This window comes from Lepus europaeus, chromosome X (genome assembly GCF_033115175.1).
Source record: "Lepus europaeus isolate LE1 chromosome X, mLepTim1.pri, whole genome shotgun sequence".
In the NCBI taxonomy this organism is placed as follows: Eukaryota; Metazoa; Chordata; class Mammalia; order Lagomorpha; family Leporidae; genus Lepus; species Lepus europaeus.
This window is the reverse complement of record NC_084850.1, coordinates 49,608,880-49,629,396: the sequence shown is the minus strand read 5'-3', so window position 1 is coordinate 49,629,396 and position 20,517 is coordinate 49,608,880. Positions and strand designations below refer to the sequence as shown.

Sequence of the window (20,517 nt, the reverse complement as noted above, 5' to 3'; positions counted from 1 at the left end):
GTATTACCTTGAAACCAAAAAGAACACAAACAAAAAGAAAGCCATACACCAAATAAATTTGATAAACAAAAAAGTAAAAATTCTCAACAAAATACTTGCAAACTAAATCCAACAGTACATAAAAATGATTATTCACCATGACCTAGTGAGATTTATCCCAGGGATTAAGGATAGTTCACCATATGAAAATCAATAAACATGATACATCACATCAACAGAAAGAAGGATAAAAATCATATGATCATCTCAAAAAGACATATGGATAAAATTCAACATGTTTCATGATAACACCTCTGAAAAAATGGGCAGAGATGATATGTACCCCAACATGGTAAAGCCCATATATAACAAGCCAACAGTAAGCATCATACTGAATGGGGGAAAGCTGAAAGTTTTCTCTTTAAGATCTGGAACAAGGCAAGGATGTCCACTTCTACCATTTTTATTCAACATACTATCAGAGGTCCTAGTCTGAGCAATAAAGCAAGAGAAAGATAGAAATGACACCCATCAGAAAGGGGGAAGACAAATTGTACTCGTTTGCAGATGACATGATCTTACATATAGAATATCCCAAGATTCTACCAAAAAAATACCTGTTAGAACTAGTAAAAAATTCAGCAAAATTTCAGGATACGAAGTCAATGTGTAAAAATCAGTAGCATTAACAGTGAATTAACTGAAAAAGAAATCAAGAAAGAAGTTCACTTCCAATAGCTTAAAAATCAAAAATAAAATTAACCAAAGAGATAAAATATCTTTACAATGACTGTAAGTCAACTGATTATTGAAAAGGACAAAACAAAAAGGAAAGACATCCCTATTCATAGACTGAAAGAATCAATATTGTTAAAATGTTCATACTATCCAAAGAGACTCGCAGGTTCAATGCAATCTCTATCAAAGTACCGATGACATTTCTATTTTTTTTAAAGATTTATTTTATTTATTTGAAAGACAGAGTTACAGAGAGAGGTAGAGACAGAGAGAGAGGTCTTTCATCCTCTGGTTCACTCCCCAGATGGACACAATGGCTGGAGCTGCGCTGATCTGAAGCCAGGAGCCAGGAGCTTCCTCCAGGTCTCCCACATGGGTGCAGGGGCCCAAGGACTTGGGCCATCTTCTACTGCTTTCCCAGGCCATAGCAGAGAGCTGGATCGGAAGAGGAGCAGCTGGGACTAGAACCAGCACCCATATGGGATGCCAGTGCTTCAGGCCAGGGCTTTAACCCACTGCACCACAGCACCAGCCCCACCAATGACATTTCTCACAGAACTAGAAAACCAATAAAAAAAATTTGTATGGAAACACAATAAACCCTGAATAGCCAAAGAAATCTTGAGCAAAAGAACAAATCTGGAGGCATTCCATTACCTGATTTTAAAATATATTGCATTGCTGCAGTAATTAAAACAGAATGGTACTGACATAAAAATAGACCCATAGGGGCTGGCGCTGTGGCACAGCGGGTTAAAGCCCTGGTCTGAAGTGCTGGCATCCCATATGGGCGCCAGTTCTAGTCCCAGCTGCTCCTCTTCCAATCCAGCTCTCTGCTATGGCCTGAGAAAGCAGAAGGTGGCCCAAGTCCTTGGGCCCCTGCACCCACATGGGAGACCCGGAAGAAGCTCCTGGCTCCTAGCTTTGGATCGGTGCAGCTCTGGCCGTTACTGCCAATTGGGGAGTGAACCAGCAGATAGAAGACCTCTCTCTCTCTCTCTCTCTCTCTCTCTCTCTCTCTCTCTCTCTCTCTGTAACTCTTTCAAATAAATAAAATAAATCTTTAAAAAAAAATAAACACATAGTCCAATGGAACAGAATAGAGATCCCAAAAGTATATCTAGACAGCCACAGCTAACTGAACTTTGACATAGGTGCTAAAATCATGCATTGGAAAAAGAGTAATCTTTTCAGTAAACAGTGCTTGGGAAAACTGTATTTCCACATAAAGAAGAGTAAAGCTAGATGTGTCACCTATCTCACAGCATGTACAAAATCCAACTAAAAATAGATTAAAGATCTAAACATAAGATCTGAAACTTTAAAACTATTGAATAAAACAGGGGAGACACCTCAGGTCATGGGAATGGGCAAAAATTATTTGGATAGGTTCCTAAAGCACAGGAAACAAAAACAAATCAGACAAATAGGATTTCATCAAACTACAGAGTACAGCAAGGGGAACAATCAAGGGTAAGGAGACCCTACTGAATTGGAGACAACATTTGTATGATATATATCTAACAAGGGGTTAACAGACAGAATATATGAGGAACTCAAACAACTCAATAGCAAAATTCAAATAATTCAACTAAAAATGAGTAGTACATCCAAATGAACATTTCTCACAGGAAGACATACATATGGTCCACAGGTACATGAAAAAATACTCAACATTACTAAATATAAGGGAAATGTACATCTAAACCACCATGAGATACTCTGTCAGTCCAGTCAGATTGGCTGCTATAAAAAAGATATAAGATAACAAACACTTTTGAGGATGTACAGAAAAGGGAAACCTTGCATACTATTGGTGGGAATATAAATTATTACATCCATTGTGGGAAACAGTATGGAAGTTCCTCAAAAAATTAAAGCTAGAACTACCTTATAATCCACCAATCCCATTACTGAGCATATATCCAAGGGAAAAAAAATCACTCTGTCAAAGAAACTTCTTGCATCACAAGATGTAACAACCCAGAAATGGAAACAACCTAAGTGTCCATCAGTTAATGAATGGATGAAGAAAAGGTGATATGTATACACAAAGGAATACCATTCAGCCACAAAAATGATGAAATCCTGTCATTCACAACAACATCGATGGAACAGAAGGTCATTATTTTAAGGAAAATAAAGCATACATGAAAAAGCAGTACCACATGATTTTACTAATAGGTAGAATCTAAAATTGCTATCTCTTGGAGACCCAGAAGAAGCAACTGGCTCCTGGCTCCGGCCGTTGCAGCCATTTGGGGAGTGAACCCGTGGATGGAAGATCTCTCTCTCTGCCTCTGCCTCTCTGTAACTCCACCTTTCAAATAAATACATAAATCTTTTAAAGAATTGCTATCTCATAGAACTTAAGAGTATAATGGTGGTGATATTATCAGAGGCTGGAGTGGGAAGGGGAGAGGGAGACAAGGGAATTGTTGATACAGGGGTACTGTCATAGTTAAGTAGGAGTAAGAAGTTCCAGGGTTCTATTACATAGTAGAGTAGCTATAAATAAGTTAATAAACATATATTCCTCTATAAAAATCCCTGGAATATAGAATTTAAAAGTATTTTTCTCCATAAAGAAATGTCAAATGTTTGAGCAGATAAATATATTTACATTGATTGGACACTATACAATATAATGCATATATAAAAATCACATGATATCCCATAAATTTATATATGTATATATATAATTTTAAGTGTTAAAAACTTTATAAAAATAAAAATTATATAAAAAATTCTAATTAGGTGGCCCTACCTCTTTTGTGACTATACACAAAACTACAATTATATTATTTATACACCTTTTTGAGGAAAAGTGACTTTCACAGGAAAACATAACATCGTGTCCATTATACACAGTCACATGAACACATGGACTAACAATATTAATGGCTAGAACACGGAAAAAACTACAAACTTTACTAGAAGCTACAAGTAAGCATACTTTGTTTGAAAGTTCCATACTGCTTTAAAGGCTATTCTCCACATATATTGGTTTGTAAGTCCTTATATAGTGACTTCTGCTTATCCACATTTTGCAATGTTTTGTTATGAATATGTCATACTTCTATAAAAGGAAAATGATTTTTTTAATTAAAAAAAATCCATGTTATACATCACATCTTGTTTGCTTCTAACAAAATAAGTATTATCACAGCAACTTCCCTCAGGGCTAATCTTGTCTGTTAATAGTCCAATATTTGTTTATTCTGCCAAAGTAAAGTAACTTAAAATCTAAGTATAATATGAGTATCAAAATATTATAGTACAACAGTGTATCATTAATCCCCATCTGGTTTCAAGGGAAAAAAATTCTGCAAAGGACTACCAAATTTCCTAAATAATGAAATGTGCTTTCCAAATGATTATGACTGTAATATTGTTTTCTCTCTTCTACATCCTATACTACTTTCTGGAAGGCTTGAACATGAGCGCCTAAGTATATGTTAAAAGCTTACCACTTGTGATAGGTAAACTACAAAGAAAAGACTCAAGCAAACATAGATCAGTGGAACAATATGAATCAAACAAAAATTGAAATTCGTTATCAAACTTTGATGTACCTAAATACCTTTTGTTGGTGAATCCTATGTTACAAAAATATGCTCTTTAAAAATTAAACTTCAGATGTATCAGAAAAGTACTCAAATAAATGCATTCACTCACCTGGTAAGCCAGGTTCCCCCTTCTCTCCTTTTGCACCCAGTAGATCTGGATCCACTGGTCCAGGAGGGCCTGGAATGCCAGGCTCTCCTTTGCTACCTTTTTCTCCTGCTGGGCCAGGAAGTCCTGGCTGACCCTGTACGCCGTCATCCCCTAAAACCATGTGTGTGGAAAAGGCACAGCAGATCAGATTTATCTATCCAGGATTAATCTATATAATGATCATTCTTATCTTTTGTAGTTTGGCTGCTAGCCAACCAAAATATTCATGCAGCTTTGTTATTGTATATTAATTAACCGAGCATATATATATTTAAATGATGATAATCTTTCTTCTGCAATTTCTTGATAATGAAAGAGATTTATTATAAGAAAAAGAATCGAAGTTGAATTCTTATTTTTTGTCATTTTTGGCTAATTATTTACCATGTCTCATGGCATCCAAATGAAGCAGCCACACAATTGAAAATAAGCCTTATTTGAACACAATGCCACATAAAAACAAAATAACTAAGCATTGCTATTTTAAAGCAGTCAAGTAAAAGTATCCTGTACTGACATCAAGCTACGTTTGATTTTCTCTCTCATACACATCTGTCAGCAAACTCTGAATATTACCTTTAAGACCTGGAGCACCACTCCTTCCAGGAATTCCCAAAGGTCCTGGTGGGCCTGGAGGTCCCATCATACCCATTTCGCCTTTGGCACCTTTGAAAAACATCAATAGGTAACTTTTGCCTTTCTTCGACTTTGGAAAGATGAAAGCTAAGTTTTAAGATGACAGGAAGGCACTGTGAAGTTTTACTCCTTTTCACTTGCCTACAACATTAGTGCACACTGTTGCTAGCATCTATGAATAAAGAGACTCACTGTGGTAACTAATATCCTAAGATGCCCCTCACCAATGGACCCTATTCCCAGGATCCACACCCTTATGTAGACTTTTCTTTGGAATGTGGGCCAACTCTGTGCCTTAACCCAACTAAATGATACTGTGATTCCTTTGGCTAAATCAGAAGAATCTTGCAGCTTCTACCTGGGGTTCCTCAAACACTTGCCTTTTGCTTTGGGGATTCTCTCTTCAAAGCTATCTTCCATTGAAGGAAAGCAACTAATCAATTACCCTGGTATTACCATAAAGTGAGGGGCCCAAGCCATGTGAAGAGGCATCACGGATGATGAGATGCAAGGTAGACAACGAACACTCAGGTGAAGGAAAAGTGCCATCTTGGAAGTAGATCCTTGAACCCTAACCACTGCCTTCCTTTTACTCCTTACCCATAAAAGCTTGAACAAAATTAAAAGGTTCATTTTAACCTTTATGCCTGGGGGCTGTTTATATGACTGGAACTCTCACAGAGGAGAAAAGGTGTAATGTGAGTGTCTTACAAAGACATTTAACACTCTTCATTAAGGGATAGACTATGCAGAAAACTGTGACATAAGAGTAGTCCACAAGTCCTATTAGTTTTAATTTCCTGAATACAAAATCAGAGGATACATTAAGCAAATTACCTGGAAATCCAATGGCACCTGCTTTTCCTGGGGGCCCTGGTGGTCCTGGAGGTCCCATAGGACCAGGTGCTCCAGGGACTCCAGGACTGCCTCTCTCCCCAGGGGGACCTGGAACATCAAACCCAGGAGGTCCTGGATCTCCTTTCTCTCCTGGTATTCCATGTAAGCCTAGTATGTAAAACACCAGTATTAATAAGCATTGAAGTACTTTTAAAAGATGTATCCAGGGGCTGGTATTGTGGCAAAAGCAGCTTAAGTTGCTGCTTGGCAATACCTGCATCCTATATTGCACTGCAGGTTTGAGTCCCGGCTACTCTACTTCCAATCCAACTTCCTGGTAAAGCAGTGGAAGACGGCCCAAGAATTTGGGCCCCTGACACCCATGTGGGAGACCAGGATGTAATTCCTGGCTCCTGACTTCAGTCTGGTTCAGATTTGGCTGTTGTAGGCATCTGGGGAGTCAACCAGCAGATGGCACATCGATCTATCTCCCTCCCTGTCTCTCCCTCTCTCTGCCTTTCAAATAAATAAATAAATAATTTTTAAAGATTTTTATTTATTTATTTGACAGGTAGAATTATAGTGAGAGAGAGAGAGAGAGAGAGAGAGAGAGAGAGAGAGAGAGGTCTTCCTTCCGTTGGTTCACTCCCCAAATGGCCGCCACGGCTGGCGCTGCACCGATTCAGGTGCTTCTCCCAGGTCTCCCATGTGGGTGCAAGGCCCAAGGATTTGGGCCATCCTCCACTGCCCTCCCAGGCCACAGCAGAGAGCTGGAGTGGAAGAGGAGCAGCCGGAACTAGAACCCAGTGCCCATACGGGATGCCGGCACGGCAGGCGGAGGATTAACCAAGTGAGCCACAGCGCCGGCCCCAATAAATAAATAGTTTTAAAAAGATGTATCTGGTTATTTTTCTAATAAACAAGTGATAGAACCCTGTGTATATAAAGTTATGTGTGAGTTATAAATATTTTTGGCATCATGCACAAAAAATCAAGCTTTGGGATTTTCAAGCATATTTCTCTAACAGATTGCTTCTCAAATTATTTCCAGTGAAAGTTCAACCTTTTCTTAATTTCTAGTCTTTCATGGAAGATTTTTTTGTAAAATAATTATTAAGAATGAAATAAAGACAAAGACATACACAATGAAAGTCTAATTTTTGCTATTATACTCAACAAATAAAGTCACACTATCAAATGTCTGTAATACTTTACAAATGCTTACTCTCAATATGCCCCAATCCCACTGTAGACTGGCAACCATTTTTGATTCAACACTGGTCTACTACCACACTTGCATTTACACTATTTTAATATATTATGATACATATTTGTATTATTTCTAAAAATGGTTAATTATTGAATAACTCAATTATATGGACTTTTAAATTTTACTTTAGCTTTGTTTTACATATTTTAATAAATGTTATTGTTATTTTTTGCTGTTAATTTTTGTTTTTCATTATTTTAACCAGGATTTTTTTTTATCAACTAGGATTTTTTTTTTGACAGGCAGAGTGGACAGTGAGAGAGAGACAGAGAGAAAGGTCTTTCTTTTGCCGTTGGTTCACCCTCCAATGGCCGCCGCGGTAGGCGCGCTGCGGCCGGCGCACCGCGCTGATCCGATGGCAGAAGCCAGGTGCTTATCCTGGTCTCCCATGGGGTGCAGGGCCCAAGCACTTGGGCCATCCTCCACTGCACTCCCTGGCCACAGCAGAGAGCTGGCCTGGAAGAGGGGCAACCGGGACAGGATTGGTGCCCCGACCGGGACTAGAACCCGGTGTGCCAGCGCCGCAAGGCGGAGGATTAGCCTATTGAGCCGCGGCGCCGGCCTCAACTAGGATTTTTTAAAGGCTTTTTAAAATTTATTTGAGAGGCAGAGTTACAGAGAAAGAGAGAGAGAGAGACAGAAAAGGAGAAAGAGAGAGATCTTCTATCCACTTATTCATTCCCCAAATGGCTGCAACAGTTGGAGCTGGGCCAATCTGAAGCCAGGAGCCAGGAGCTTCTTCTAGGTGTCGCAAGTTGGTGTAGGAGCCCAAGTACTTGGTCCATCTTCTGCTGCTTTTCTAGGCACATTAGCAGGGAGCTGGATCAGAAGTGGAGTAGTTGGGACTTGAACCAGCAACCATATGGGATGGCAGCACTGCAGACAGTGGCTTAAGCCATTACACCATAGCGCAGGCCCCTCTAATCAGTATTCTATAGAAAAAAAATGCTGCTGCAAAACTGCTTAACCTTGGTAAATTTCTGTTATACTGAACCACTCCAAAAATCAAGGTATTTTAAAAAGAATATGTTGGACCAGTGCTGTGACATAGCGGGTAAAGCTACCGCATGCAGTGCTGGCATCCCATGTAGGCACTGGTTCGAGTCCTGGCTGCTCCACTTCTGATCCAGCTCTCTGCTATGGCCTGGGAAAGCAGTAGAAGATGGCCCAAGTCCTTGGGCCCCTGCACCCACATAGGAGACCTGGGGGAGGCTCCTGGCTCCTGGATTCGGATCGGTGCATCTCCGGCCGTTGGGGCCATCTGGGGAGTGAACCAGCAGATGGAAGACCTTTCTCTCTCTATCTCTCTCTGCCTCTCTAATAAATAAATAAATAAATATTTTTTTTAAAAAATAATATGTTTATGGGAAAAGCATTACAGTAAAAAGGTCATGCAAGTTTCCACTCCAATATCCATCAGCTGAGAGACTTAAGTGAGTCCCTTAATGTAGCTAGTCCTCATCTGCTAAGTGGGGATCATGCCAGAACTGACTGGAACGGGGAAACTGGAGGTTGAGTCAGAGTCCCTTCAACAATAAGATACAATTTTATTGTTGACATTTCACAGGTGATTATTTTCATCTTAAGATCTCTTGGATAAGACAGTCCAATTTACCCTAAAACTGATAAAATTCACTTTACAGAATAGAGAACTTTACTTATTTGGTACAGTGGTGGTGGATCCAATGCTGCCTTTTACAGTAAGGGGAGAGATTTTTTAAATTATATTTTTGAAGTACAATGAGACACCTAATTATGAGCTCTATTATAACCATATGGATCACTATGTATTGTTATAATACAGCCAAAGTAGTTCTTTTTTTTTTTAAGATTTATTCACTTATTTGAAAGTCAGAGTTACACACAGAGAGAAAGAGAGGCACACAGAGAGAGAGAGAGGTCTTCCATCGGCTGGTTTACTCCCCAATTGGCCGTAACGGCTAGAGCTGTACGGATCCAAAGCCAGGAGTCAGGAGCCTCTTTTGGGTCTCCTATATGGGTGCAGAGGCCCAAGGACTTGGGCCACCTTCTACTGCTCTCCCAAGCCATAGCAGAGAGCTGGATCAAAGGTGGAGCAGCCGGGGCTTGAACCGGCATCCAATGGATGCCAGCACTGCAGGCGGCGGCTTTACCCGTTAAGCCACAGCACCACCCCAGCAATTCTTTTAATAACTGAATTTTAAATGCAAATAACTGGCCTTTAGAAATATGCTCCAAGTGGCCCTGTGGCGCAGCAAGTTAAATTGTTGCCTGCATTGCTGGCATCCCATTTGGGCTCCAGTTGAAGTTCTGGCTGCCCCTCTTCCCATCCTGATCCCTGTTAATGTGCTGAGAAAGCAGTGGAAGATGGCCCAATCTTTGCTCCCTGCACCCATGTGGGAGGCCAAGTTGAAGTCCCTGACTCCTGGCCCAGCCCTGACTGTTGTGGCTATTTGGGGAGTGAACCAGAGGATGGAATATCTCTCTGTCTCTCTCTTTCTGCAACTCTGCCTTTCAGTAAATAAATCGAAGGGAAGGGAAGGGAAGGGAAGGGAAGGGAAAGGAAGGGGAGGGGAGGAGAGAGGAGGGGAGGGGAGGGGAGGGAGGAGAGGAGAGAGGAGAGAGGAGAGAGGAGAGAGGAGAGAGGAGAGAGGAGAGAGAGAAAGGCACTACAAGACAGTGGTTCTATAAAATAACAATTACCAAAAAAATAAATAAATAAAATCTCAAGAGATCTTGCTTATTTTTCATTTTAAAGCTTTAGTTTAAGTTACAACTTTCGCGAAAGAATACTTGGTACACCTGAAGTTCAAGAATCATGGAAATATAGTTAAGTAGAAGTAGAGCCAGCCAAGCAGAAGTAAGTTGCAAAATGACTTATTAGGTTAGGAAACAAAACTAAACATGTAAAGGTTAGGGAAAAAACTGAAAGTAGAAGTTTTTAGACATCAATTCACTACTATTATTTACTGCATTAGGTGTGAATGAAAGAACTTAGTAGGTCACGGAATGAAAATCATTTTGTTTCTAGGCCTTCAGTAGTTTTATTTTACTTCCCTGCTCAGAAATGAGGAATTCATATTCAATAGAACCTTAATTTATAAACCTGTGTTTAATTGCATAGTCTACCTTGGAAAACAGAAAGGTATACTGTAAAAGCTTAAGAAGAGTAGAAAACTAGAGTCAAAAGGAAGACTGAAAAGCACAATGTAAACATTTCACACTAGAGAGATGAAAATAGAAAAGACTTTGCATTACGTTTTCTATTACAAAATGAAGCACTGGCATATTAAACAAGCTTATAGAAAAACATTCATAGTTAAAATTTTTAATCATGCGGTACAAGTCAGATTTATCAAGATATTAGTAATAGTCTTGCTGATTGCCCTATTGTTGAGATGACTGGGAATTACAACATCTTTAAAAATATTTATTTATTTATTTATTTGAAAGAGTTTGCGAGAGAGAGAGAGAGAGAGAATCTTCCATCTACTGGTTCAGTCTCCAGATGGCTGCAACAGCAAGGGCTGAGCCAGGCTGAAGCTAGGCGTTTCATCTGGGTCTACCACATGGGTGGCAGGGGTCAAACACTTAGGCCATCTTCTGCTGCTTTCCCAGGCCATTAGCAGAAGGCTGGATCGGAAGTGGAGCAGCCGGGTCACCAACTGGCACCCATATGGGACGCCGGCATCATAGGCTGTGGCTTTACCTGCTATTTCACAATGCTGGCCCTGAATTGCAACATTTTTTAAATAGACTAGGGTAATATTCTGCTTTGGTGATTTAAATAAAATTTACTTAAAAAGTGAGTATATGTGTTTGATATCAAACATGAAACATGGTCCATTCCATGGCAAAAAAAAGTAATTGTGATTTGAGAAAATGTATACATTATGAGTACATTGGATACCCTTTCACTCTAGCCGCAATTAACTTCATTTATTTGTTAAATTTTATTAGTTAAGATCTTGAATTCTGTGCAAAGCATATATTTACAGAAGAAAGAAGTGAAGTTAAATTCAGTACTATTAGTTTTCCTCTTGCTCATCCTATCTACACTTTAAAAATCAATATATCTATATATGCTCTCAGCTCAGAGACAGAGAACATTAGATAAATGAAATATTGCAGAGTAACAGATTTGAAAAAGCATGAAACATGTATAAACACCTGTATTTTATTCAGATTGATATTAACATATCTCTACTTTATTCAGATTGGCATTAATGATGATCTCCTTTTATTCTCACTCTGTTATTTATGAATTTGAAATGCGTCCAAAAGCTCCAAACTAAAAGAAATGGTAAACTACAACTGAAATGATAAATTTGCTTTATACATCTTTGTGAAACAACAGGTCAAGCTTATAATGGACGTACCTAAAAATAGTTTTTTTCTCAAGATCTCTATGCTATGCTACTTGAGCAGAATGGTTTTTTCCTGAGTGATGTAGCAGCAATTTTATAACAACCTGGCCCAAAGCCTCACTCTAAGTTTCCTTATTTTTATATCAGTAGTGAGTTTTAGGGGTTATAATAAAAGGTATGGTGTGTCATAAACTCAATTTTTAAAAATAGGACATAGGGGCTGGCACTGTGGCACAATGGGTTAATCCTCTACCTGTGGCGCTGGCATCCCATATGGGTGCTGATTCTAGTCCCAGCTGCTCCTTTTCTGACCCAGCTCTCTGCTATGGCCTGGGAAAGCAGTGGAAGATGACCCAAGTCCTTGGGCCCCTGCACCCGCGTGGGAGACCCTGAAGAAGCTCCTGGCTCCTGGCTTCGGATCGGCACAGCTCTGGCCATTGCAACCATTTGGGGAGTGAACCAGCAGACAGAAGATCTTTCTCTCCATCTCTCCCTCTCACTGTCTATAACTCTACCTCTCAAATAAATAAATAAAATCTTTTAAAAAAAGGACATAAATAAAAACAACATTTTTAAGGTTTTTTTATATCATTAACTGATGTTTCCAGATTTTTAGCATAATAATTGACACAATACCTACTGCAATTTAGGATCAGAAAATATATTTCTATTGTTTCAATGAAAATCTATGCACATTTGAACTGTGTGCTTAAGCTTTCTGATAAATTCATCTGAATTAATGAATGATGAAATATTCCATATTAATAGCATAATGGGGCCTCCTTTGGTTAAGATTAGATTACCATGTTTACCTAGATTAAGATAATGAGAATCCATGTCACCAGATGGCTTGGAATCCACAAACTTGATATGTTCTTAAATATAAAGAAACCATATGTTTCCTTACGTAATTCATTAGATGACATGTTGGCAAAACTTTTCTGAGTATCCAATAAAAATATGAAATAAGTTTAGTGCTGATACATTGCAAAGTGATTGCTAATTTAAGGGGCAAAAAGAAGAAAAAATCAATTTAATTAGTTTTTTCAAAATGAAAAAGAAATGAGAATGCCTAAAACACGTTTTTTACAGAATGCTTTTGCTGAACCCTGACTCTAGTTCTCATGTACTAAGACATGCTAAGAGTTTCTAGAAATAGAGGCTTAATTAATGTCATACAGCTACTCAGATCTGAAATGAACACATGAGATGACCTCATGAATTCTATGTCAATGGTAGCACACCACAAAAGGTTATATTTCACTATTGGAAACAGATGAATTCTAGATGAACAGAGAGTGGGAATATCAGGGATTAACAGCTTTTATGCTGTGAGCTGTACTCTTTTCACTTTCACAAAATTAAGCATTTAGATATGTTATCTCTTAAGTCTATTTTCTGGATTACCATTACAGGTTACATTTTATTAATTAACTAACCAATCTATACAAGTGTGTACAGAATGCATATTTAATCTAATCTTACCAGGTTGTCCTACTGGTCCAGGAATTCCTGGTGGTCCTGGTGGTCCCTGAACCCCTGTTCCCGGCAGCCCAGGAGGTCCCACTGGCCCAGGTTGTCCACTTGGTCCAACATCACCTTTTAAGAAATAAATATAGTTTAGACATTAAAAACAACAGCTGAGTTACTAGCTCTTAAATACCACAATTCTCATGTGAAAATGCACATCGGGACTGGTGCTGGGGCGTAGCGGGTAAAGCTGCCACCTGCGGTGCTGGCATCCCATATGGGCACCAAGTTTGAGTCCTGGCTGCTCCACTTCTGATCCAGTTCTCTGCTATGGCCTGGGAAAACAGTGGAAGATGGCCCAAGTCCTTGGGCCCTGCACCCACGTGGGAGACCTAGAGGAGACTCCTGGCTCCTGGCTTTGGATCTGTGCAGCTCTGGCCATTGTGGCCAACTAGGGAGTGAAACAGTGGATGGAAGACCTCTCTCTCTGTCTCTGCCTCTCCTTCTCTCTCTGTGTAACTCTGACTTTCAAATAAATAAATAAATAAATAATGTTTTTAAAAAAGAAAATGCACATAATATTAAGTAGCAATCTTGAAAAACTAGCATTAATTTCGCATGAAAACTATACATAAACACTCAGAGCAGAGGCCAAGGAATTCATCAGTAGTTCTATTCTTATAATTTAACATATGCTGACACTCAACTTTAGTCCTTAAATCAACTTACAAAAGAATACAAATGATCACAAACCACACATTTGTTCTACATATAATTCATCTTGGGCAAATACATCTATTAGTTCAAAATACACTTTCAAATTATTTGTTCTTTAAGGTTGATAACATTCAACTTCTTACTACTGACTCAGAGCTATGGCTTATAAACATGCCTTTTCTATCATCAATAAACCCTATCTTTGACATTAGAAATTTCATTGTTCCTTTCTTTATCTCTGTCAGTTTTCCTTCTTTGTTTAAAATTCAATTTTTATAGTTATATAGTAGTATATAGTTGACATTTTAACTCACATTTCATAATATTAAGCATCTTTACATGTTTATCAGCCATTTAGATCCCTCCTAGTAAAGTATCTACTCAAATCCTTTGATTACTTTTATATCTCTATAGAGGTTATTTTAAACAATTTTTAAAATCTGTTTTCATTTTACTTGAAAGGCAGAGAGAGAAAAACAGAGAACAAGACAGAGTGAGATCTCCCAAGTTTTTTGTGAAGATTTGAGTATATCTGGTTAAAAGTACTTTGTTAAGATATATAATATGAAAGCATATTAATCTTAACGAAGTCCAATTTAACATTTTTTAATTAGTGGATTGTTCATTTTTTTAAAGTTTTATTTAAGGTATATAAATATCACGTATACAGATTTTGGAACGTAGTGATACTTCCCACCATATCCTCCCTCTCATCCCCGCTCCCACCCTTCCTCCTCCTTCCTCTCCTATTCCCTCTCTTAAATTTTACAATATCGGCCGGCGCCGTGGCTCAACAGGCTAATCCTCCGCCTTGCGGCGCCAGCACACCGGGTTCTAGTCCCGGTTGCCCCTCTTCCAGGCCAGCTCTCTGCTGTGGCCAGGGAGTGCAGTGGAGGATAGCCCAAGTGTTTGGGCTCTGCACCCCATGGGAGACCAGGATAAGTACCTGGCTCCTGCCATCGGAACAGCGCGGTGCGCCGGCCGCAGCGCGCTACCGCGGCGGCCATTGGAGGGTGAACCAATGGCAAAAGGAAGACCTTTCTCTCTGTCTCTCTCTCTCTCACTGTCCACTCTGCCTGTCAAAAAATAAAAATTAAAAAAAAAAATTTTACAATATCTACTTTCAGTTACTTTATACTCATAAACTTAACCCTACATTAAGTGCCCTATGCAAATTATTTGACATTAAATGATCAAATGTGAACCCCAAGCCCCATGGGGTGGTGGAATCTCTTGATTTGGGACCAGGTGTATATAATTAAATAACATGTTTGGAAACAAAGAGCTTATCTAAGAAGAGTTTATGTTGGGTTGACAAGGGGCTTTTACTGTTTAAAATTTGGCTAGGTTTCTTTATGCCTTAGTAGGAATCAGTCCAAAACATTTCAAGAACACATGCTTGTTGGCCAGCGCCACAGCTCACTTGGCTAATCCTTCGCCTGTGGCGCCGGTACCCCGGATTCTAGTCCCGGTTGAGGCACCAGATTCTGTCCTGGTTGCTCCTCTTCTATTCCAGCTCTCTGCTGTGGCCTGGGAAGGCAGTGGAGGGTGGCCCAAGTGCTTGGGCCCTGCACCCGCATGGGAGACCAGGAGGAAGCACCTGGCTCCTGGCTTCAGATCGGCACAGCGTGCCGGCCGTGGTGGCCATTTGGGGGGTGAACCAACAGAAGGAAGACCTTTCTCTCTGTCTCTCTCACTGTCTAACTCTGCCTGTCCAAAAAAAAAAAAAAACACACTCATGTCTAGATTACTCTCTAGGGGCCTGCCAACCATGTGAGAGACTCAGATGGAGTTCCTTGCTCTTGACTTGGACCCAGTCTAGTCTTGGCTGCTGTGGGCATTTGGGGAGTGAATCAGTGGATGGGCAGTCTCTCTCTGTGCATCTGTCTGTGTTTATCTCTCAGTCTCTCTACCTTTCAAACAGATAAAAATAAGTAACTTAAAAATTTAAAAAAATTCAGGATTTCTATGTACTGGCATTGAGTGATCTCTAGGATATAAAATTAAGCAAAATAAGCAAAGAGCAACAAATTAAAAGATAACACACTACCCTTTAAGAAACGGATAAAATAAAAATATTTTTCCATATTGCTAGTATTTTTATGGAGGGACACTGGAAAGATAATAAACTAAAACGTAAATATATATGGGGGTTGGGGAGGAACAGAATGGATGGAGACAGGGTAGAAGGAAGACTTCTCAGTGTTAGTTCTATGCATAAATATTTGTATTATTTATTTATTGAAATGAAAGACAACAATAAATGAAGGATTAAAAAAAAGTGTAGCAGTGACAGAGGGGCAAGATGAGTTTTCCAGTTTATTGTCACTTATAAATGATTCCCACAGATATCACTTTTTATTAAAGTTGAAAGTAAATAAAGAAGTAACAAAAATCTCCATACCTTTTGGTCCAGGTAGCCCATCCAAGCCAGTGCGTCCTGGAGGACCTGGGGGTCCTGGGAAACCACGATCCCCTTTTGGACCAAGTGTTCCTTTGAAACCTGGCAGTCCTGGTGGCCCGGGTGGTCCAGGTAATGCAAACCCTGGCTCTCCCTTGAGGATACATAAGACAAAAAATACAAAAACTCATATGAATTTCCTGGTGCTTATTGTTTAACAGAGAATTTTAAGACGAAAATACAAGGTAATACTGTTTTACATAGGGGTAGGCCGGAATAATTAAGTGAAAATCAGCTGGACTTTTGGAGAGAAAATATCTGGAAGGATGGGAAATAGGTTTTAGTAACACTAAATGAATTGGATTGTTTTCAGGATAAGAAAGAGATGAGAGAGTGTGAGATTGAAGAATAGTCAATAGTCTACCCAAGAAAAAATGTGATTATAGAAAAAATAATTATTTTTTATGTTTACTTGTTTCATTTTACTTGAAAGGGAGGGAGGGAAGGAAGGGGGTGAGGATAGCTTCCATATGTTAGTTCATGCCTCAAATACCCACAAAAGCTGAAGCTAGAAGAACCTGAAACTTACAGGGGACAGGGACCCAAGCACTTGAGCCATCACTTGCTGCCTCCCAGGGTGTGCATAAGGAGGAAGCTGGAGTTGAGAGGAAGCACAGCCCAAATATGAACCCAGGAACTCTGATATGGGATGCGGAGTGTCGTACATGGTGTCTTCACCACTGATCAAATGTTTGTCCCCACATACTTATTGGACTGAGTATGATAATAGCATTGTGGTTTTGGTATAAAATTTCCATTTACTTAGAGATGAATGCTGAAGCATTTCTAGGTGAAATGGCATGATTTGGAGATTTGGGTTAAAGTAATTAAGGACAGAAAAAAGGAACAGAGGGAGCGCATGTCATAAAATCGTAATAACTTTGAAACTGTATGATGGATATATGAAAGCTTTTTATATTATTCTTTTTACTTTTGCTTTCATGTGAAAATATTCATAGGGACCAGCCTTGTGGCCCAATAGGTTAAGTCACTACTCGTGACACTGAAATCCCATATTGAAACCCCAGATGCTCCACTTCAGATCTAGTTCCCTGCTAATGGAAAGCAGTGGATGATTCCCCCAAGAACCTGGGCCCCTGCCACCCATGTCGAAGATCTGTATGGAGTTTCAGGCTCTTGGCTTTAGCCTGGCCCAGTTCCAGCTGTTGTGGCCATTTAGAGAGTGAACCAGCAGATGGAAGACCTCTCTCTCTCCCTCTCTCTATGATGCTCTCCCTTTGAAATAAATACATCTTAAAAACACACACAATAAAATGATAATAATCACAATCAATCAATAGAGAAATGGTCTTCTTATGAGAGCTAGGGTCATTGTCAACTGTTCTCATGGAAACAAAAGTAATAATGATGAAACACAGGAACTTTAATTAAGCACAGAGAAAATACAAGAACAGTTAGGATAATTATCTACAATTGCAGTTTGCTAAAGGTTGACTGAGAAAAGTTTGAGATTAGATAAGATATAATAAAAGGGATGTTATCACTAAGTCAATAGCAGTAATTTGCATTATGTATATATGATGGTCCTAAGACAGAGGACAGCCTTATAGGAGAGACTTCACATGATACTAAACACTATTTCAACAATTCATCACATAGCCATGGCCAGAGCTGAAATGGGATGATGGGTCTATAGAGAGGCACAGAAGGAGCTGATCATTCATTGTATTCATTCAACTTATTGGCCATTCCAAAGTGATTCACAAACTTGTTTTGCTCCAAATATGACTTCTTGGACTATTAAAGATGGCTTGAGGTTAAACATTTTTAAGTGAAAATATAACCAGCCAAGTTTTATTTATATAGTAAAGGCTTGGGACAATATCTAAATCAGAGAGATAGGAAGGTAGGGGAGATAGGAAAATGAGAAGGATTGAATTAAAATATCCCAGACCTTTGGTCCAGGAAAGCCTGGTGGTCCAGGAGGGCCTTCCAGACCAGCTCTTCCAGGTGTCCCAGGTGCTCCCGGAGGTCCTGGAATTCCAGGAAAACCTGTAAAATGATAAGTGATTTTTCATGCCCAAAGAGAAGACACTTTATGAAAGATATTCAAATGTGCAACCCCGTATTTTAACCTTATCAAATGAGGCTTAGCGACTACAGTAGATGTTAAAAGGACAGTGACACTCTATATGACTACTTAAGATCAAGCCTAACAGATACCTCATAATGCCTCTCAATCATCTTATGACCCTATTATTTTCAGGGTTAATTAGTGTAGAATGCATGTTCTTCTGAAGAAAACCAAGAACTATTACATATTAAGATTGAACTAAACCTAAGGAATGAATCCCACACACAAAACACAGAGCTTTTCTACTGATTATATCTATAGCACGGTAAAGAGCCTGCCATATAATTCTAGAAATGAGTTTAAAACAATTGCAGATATTATAACATATGCACACACAATTAAATCTGACACTTTTGAAAGAATTTGAAATAAATGAGTATGGACATGTTTAGGAATGGTCTTCAGCTCAGTGTACACTCTTGCCATTCATGTGAATACATTCTGGGTGGAATAAAACAGCCTTACAAAATTGCAATAAATTAAGAGAATATTTTTTAAGACAAAACATTGCTTGGATACATGTGAAAAATAAATCTGTTTTCTTTTTATTGTAATCCATTAATTTAATAAATTCCTGTTGAGTCCTTAATATGTGCCCTGTTTTTAGCAATAAAAATACAATGGTGAACATAAAGGACAGTAATTTTTGCGATTTTTTCTTAGCTTATATATTATTTTTGGTTATGTATGATTTATAGTATTTTCTTATCTGGACTGTTTAAGATAAAGACAATGAAATTACAGTATATATATACTGTGACTTTTCATTTCTATTATTCACTGCACACAGGAAAAAGGTAAAATTAATGATTTTTATTTGTGGAATGAATGCATCAAAGAATAATACCAGTCTACATTTCATGTTATCCAGTCCAACATACCTTTGGGACCAGGTGGTCCAGGAAGCCCAATTCCAGGAATACCTGGTTCTCCTTTGCTACCAGGTATTCCTGGTAAGCCTGGTTGGCCTGGGAGTCCAGGGTCACCTAAGGAGAAATAGTAGGATTTTAAAAGGGAAGTATACAAAGAAAGAAGCCAATAAGTATTGAAGATGTTTTGAAATAAATTGCTTACATACCTGGAAGACCTACTTCCCCATCCCTGCCTGGGACACCAGGCAGGCCAGGCTTCCCTGGCTGGGTTATGGTTTGACCTGGCTCACCTTTAGGACCTGAGAACAATAGTGAATCCATAGTGAATGAGAAGTGTTTGCTGGATTAAAGATTGCTTTTAATTAAAACTAAAAAAGGAAATAATTCACAATCTTTTAAACATGAAAACCAATAAAATCTACAATAATCCCACATTATATATTCAAGGAAGATATTAAACAAAAGGATGAAATTTCAAAGAGAAAAAGTAGATGACAGCTTTAAGAGTTTCTATTATTGGAGACTTATGATGGTTAATCTTATGTGTCAACTTGACTGGATTAAGGGATGCCCCAGATAGCTGGTAAAGTGCCAATTTTGGATTTTTGCTGTGAGGGTGTTTCTGAAAGAGAATGGCATTTGAATCAGTGGACTGAGGAAGGAAGATCCACCCTCACCCAAAGTGGGCAGATACCATCCAATCAGCTGAGAGTATAGATAGAAGGAAAAGGCAGTGGAAAGGGGGGATTCAATCTCTTCCACCTGGCGCTGGAGCACCACATCTTCTCTTGCTCTTGGATGTCAGATCTCCAGGAGCCTTTAGACTCCAGGACTTGTAACAACAGCCCCTCAGGTTCTCAGGCCTTTGGACTTGGACTGAGCCATGAAAAGACTCCTCTGATTCTCCAGCTTGCAGATGGCCTATAGTGGGTCTTCCTAACCTCCACAATTCTATGAGTCAATCCTGCAAATAAATCCCCACCTATTTACCTATATATCTATCCGAATCTACCTATCTACCTACCTACCTAACTACCTATACTTATTATCTATGTATCTTCTTTGTTTTGTTTCTTTAGAGTGCCCTGACTAATGTGAGATGTTATCTATAAAAATGCTTTTAAAAATGTATACCAAAAGCATCTAAAAAAAATCAAACTCTAGTAAACAAAGGAAATACTTCTTTTTGGCTGTTAGAACTTTAAGGTTCTATATGTTCAAAATACAACTACATCTCATTAATTGAAACAGAAGCTGGAAATGAGTTCAGCACAAAGAAGGATTTCTGAAACATGACACAAAAACACTAAGTATGAGAGAAAATATTGATGTATCTGACTACATTAAAACTGACTTCTCTTCATTAAAGGCATCATGCA

The 20,517-nt window shown here is 39.0% G+C and overlaps 1 protein-coding gene across 1 annotated transcript in view; it reads right to left on the bottom strand.

Annotated features, from left to right (window-relative positions):
- The window catches only part of COL4A5 (collagen type IV alpha 5 chain), a 236,696-nt gene that overhangs the window by 66,937 nt on the left and 149,242 nt on the right, over positions 1 to 20,517 (bottom strand). Inside the window, exons 26-33 of the mRNA XM_062183543.1 lie at positions 19,345 to 19,437; positions 19,148 to 19,252; positions 18,087 to 18,184; positions 16,115 to 16,265; positions 13,009 to 13,122; positions 5,908 to 6,075; positions 5,011 to 5,100; positions 4,396 to 4,545 (exon numbers count right to left, since the gene is read on the bottom strand). Coding sequence (XP_062039527.1) covers positions 4,396 to 4,545; positions 5,011 to 5,100; positions 5,908 to 6,075; positions 13,009 to 13,122; positions 16,115 to 16,265; positions 18,087 to 18,184; positions 19,148 to 19,252; positions 19,345 to 19,437 — 969 coding nt within the window. The remainder of the gene's footprint in view (positions 1 to 4,395; positions 4,546 to 5,010; positions 5,101 to 5,907; positions 6,076 to 13,008; positions 13,123 to 16,114; positions 16,266 to 18,086; positions 18,185 to 19,147; positions 19,253 to 19,344; positions 19,438 to 20,517) is intronic.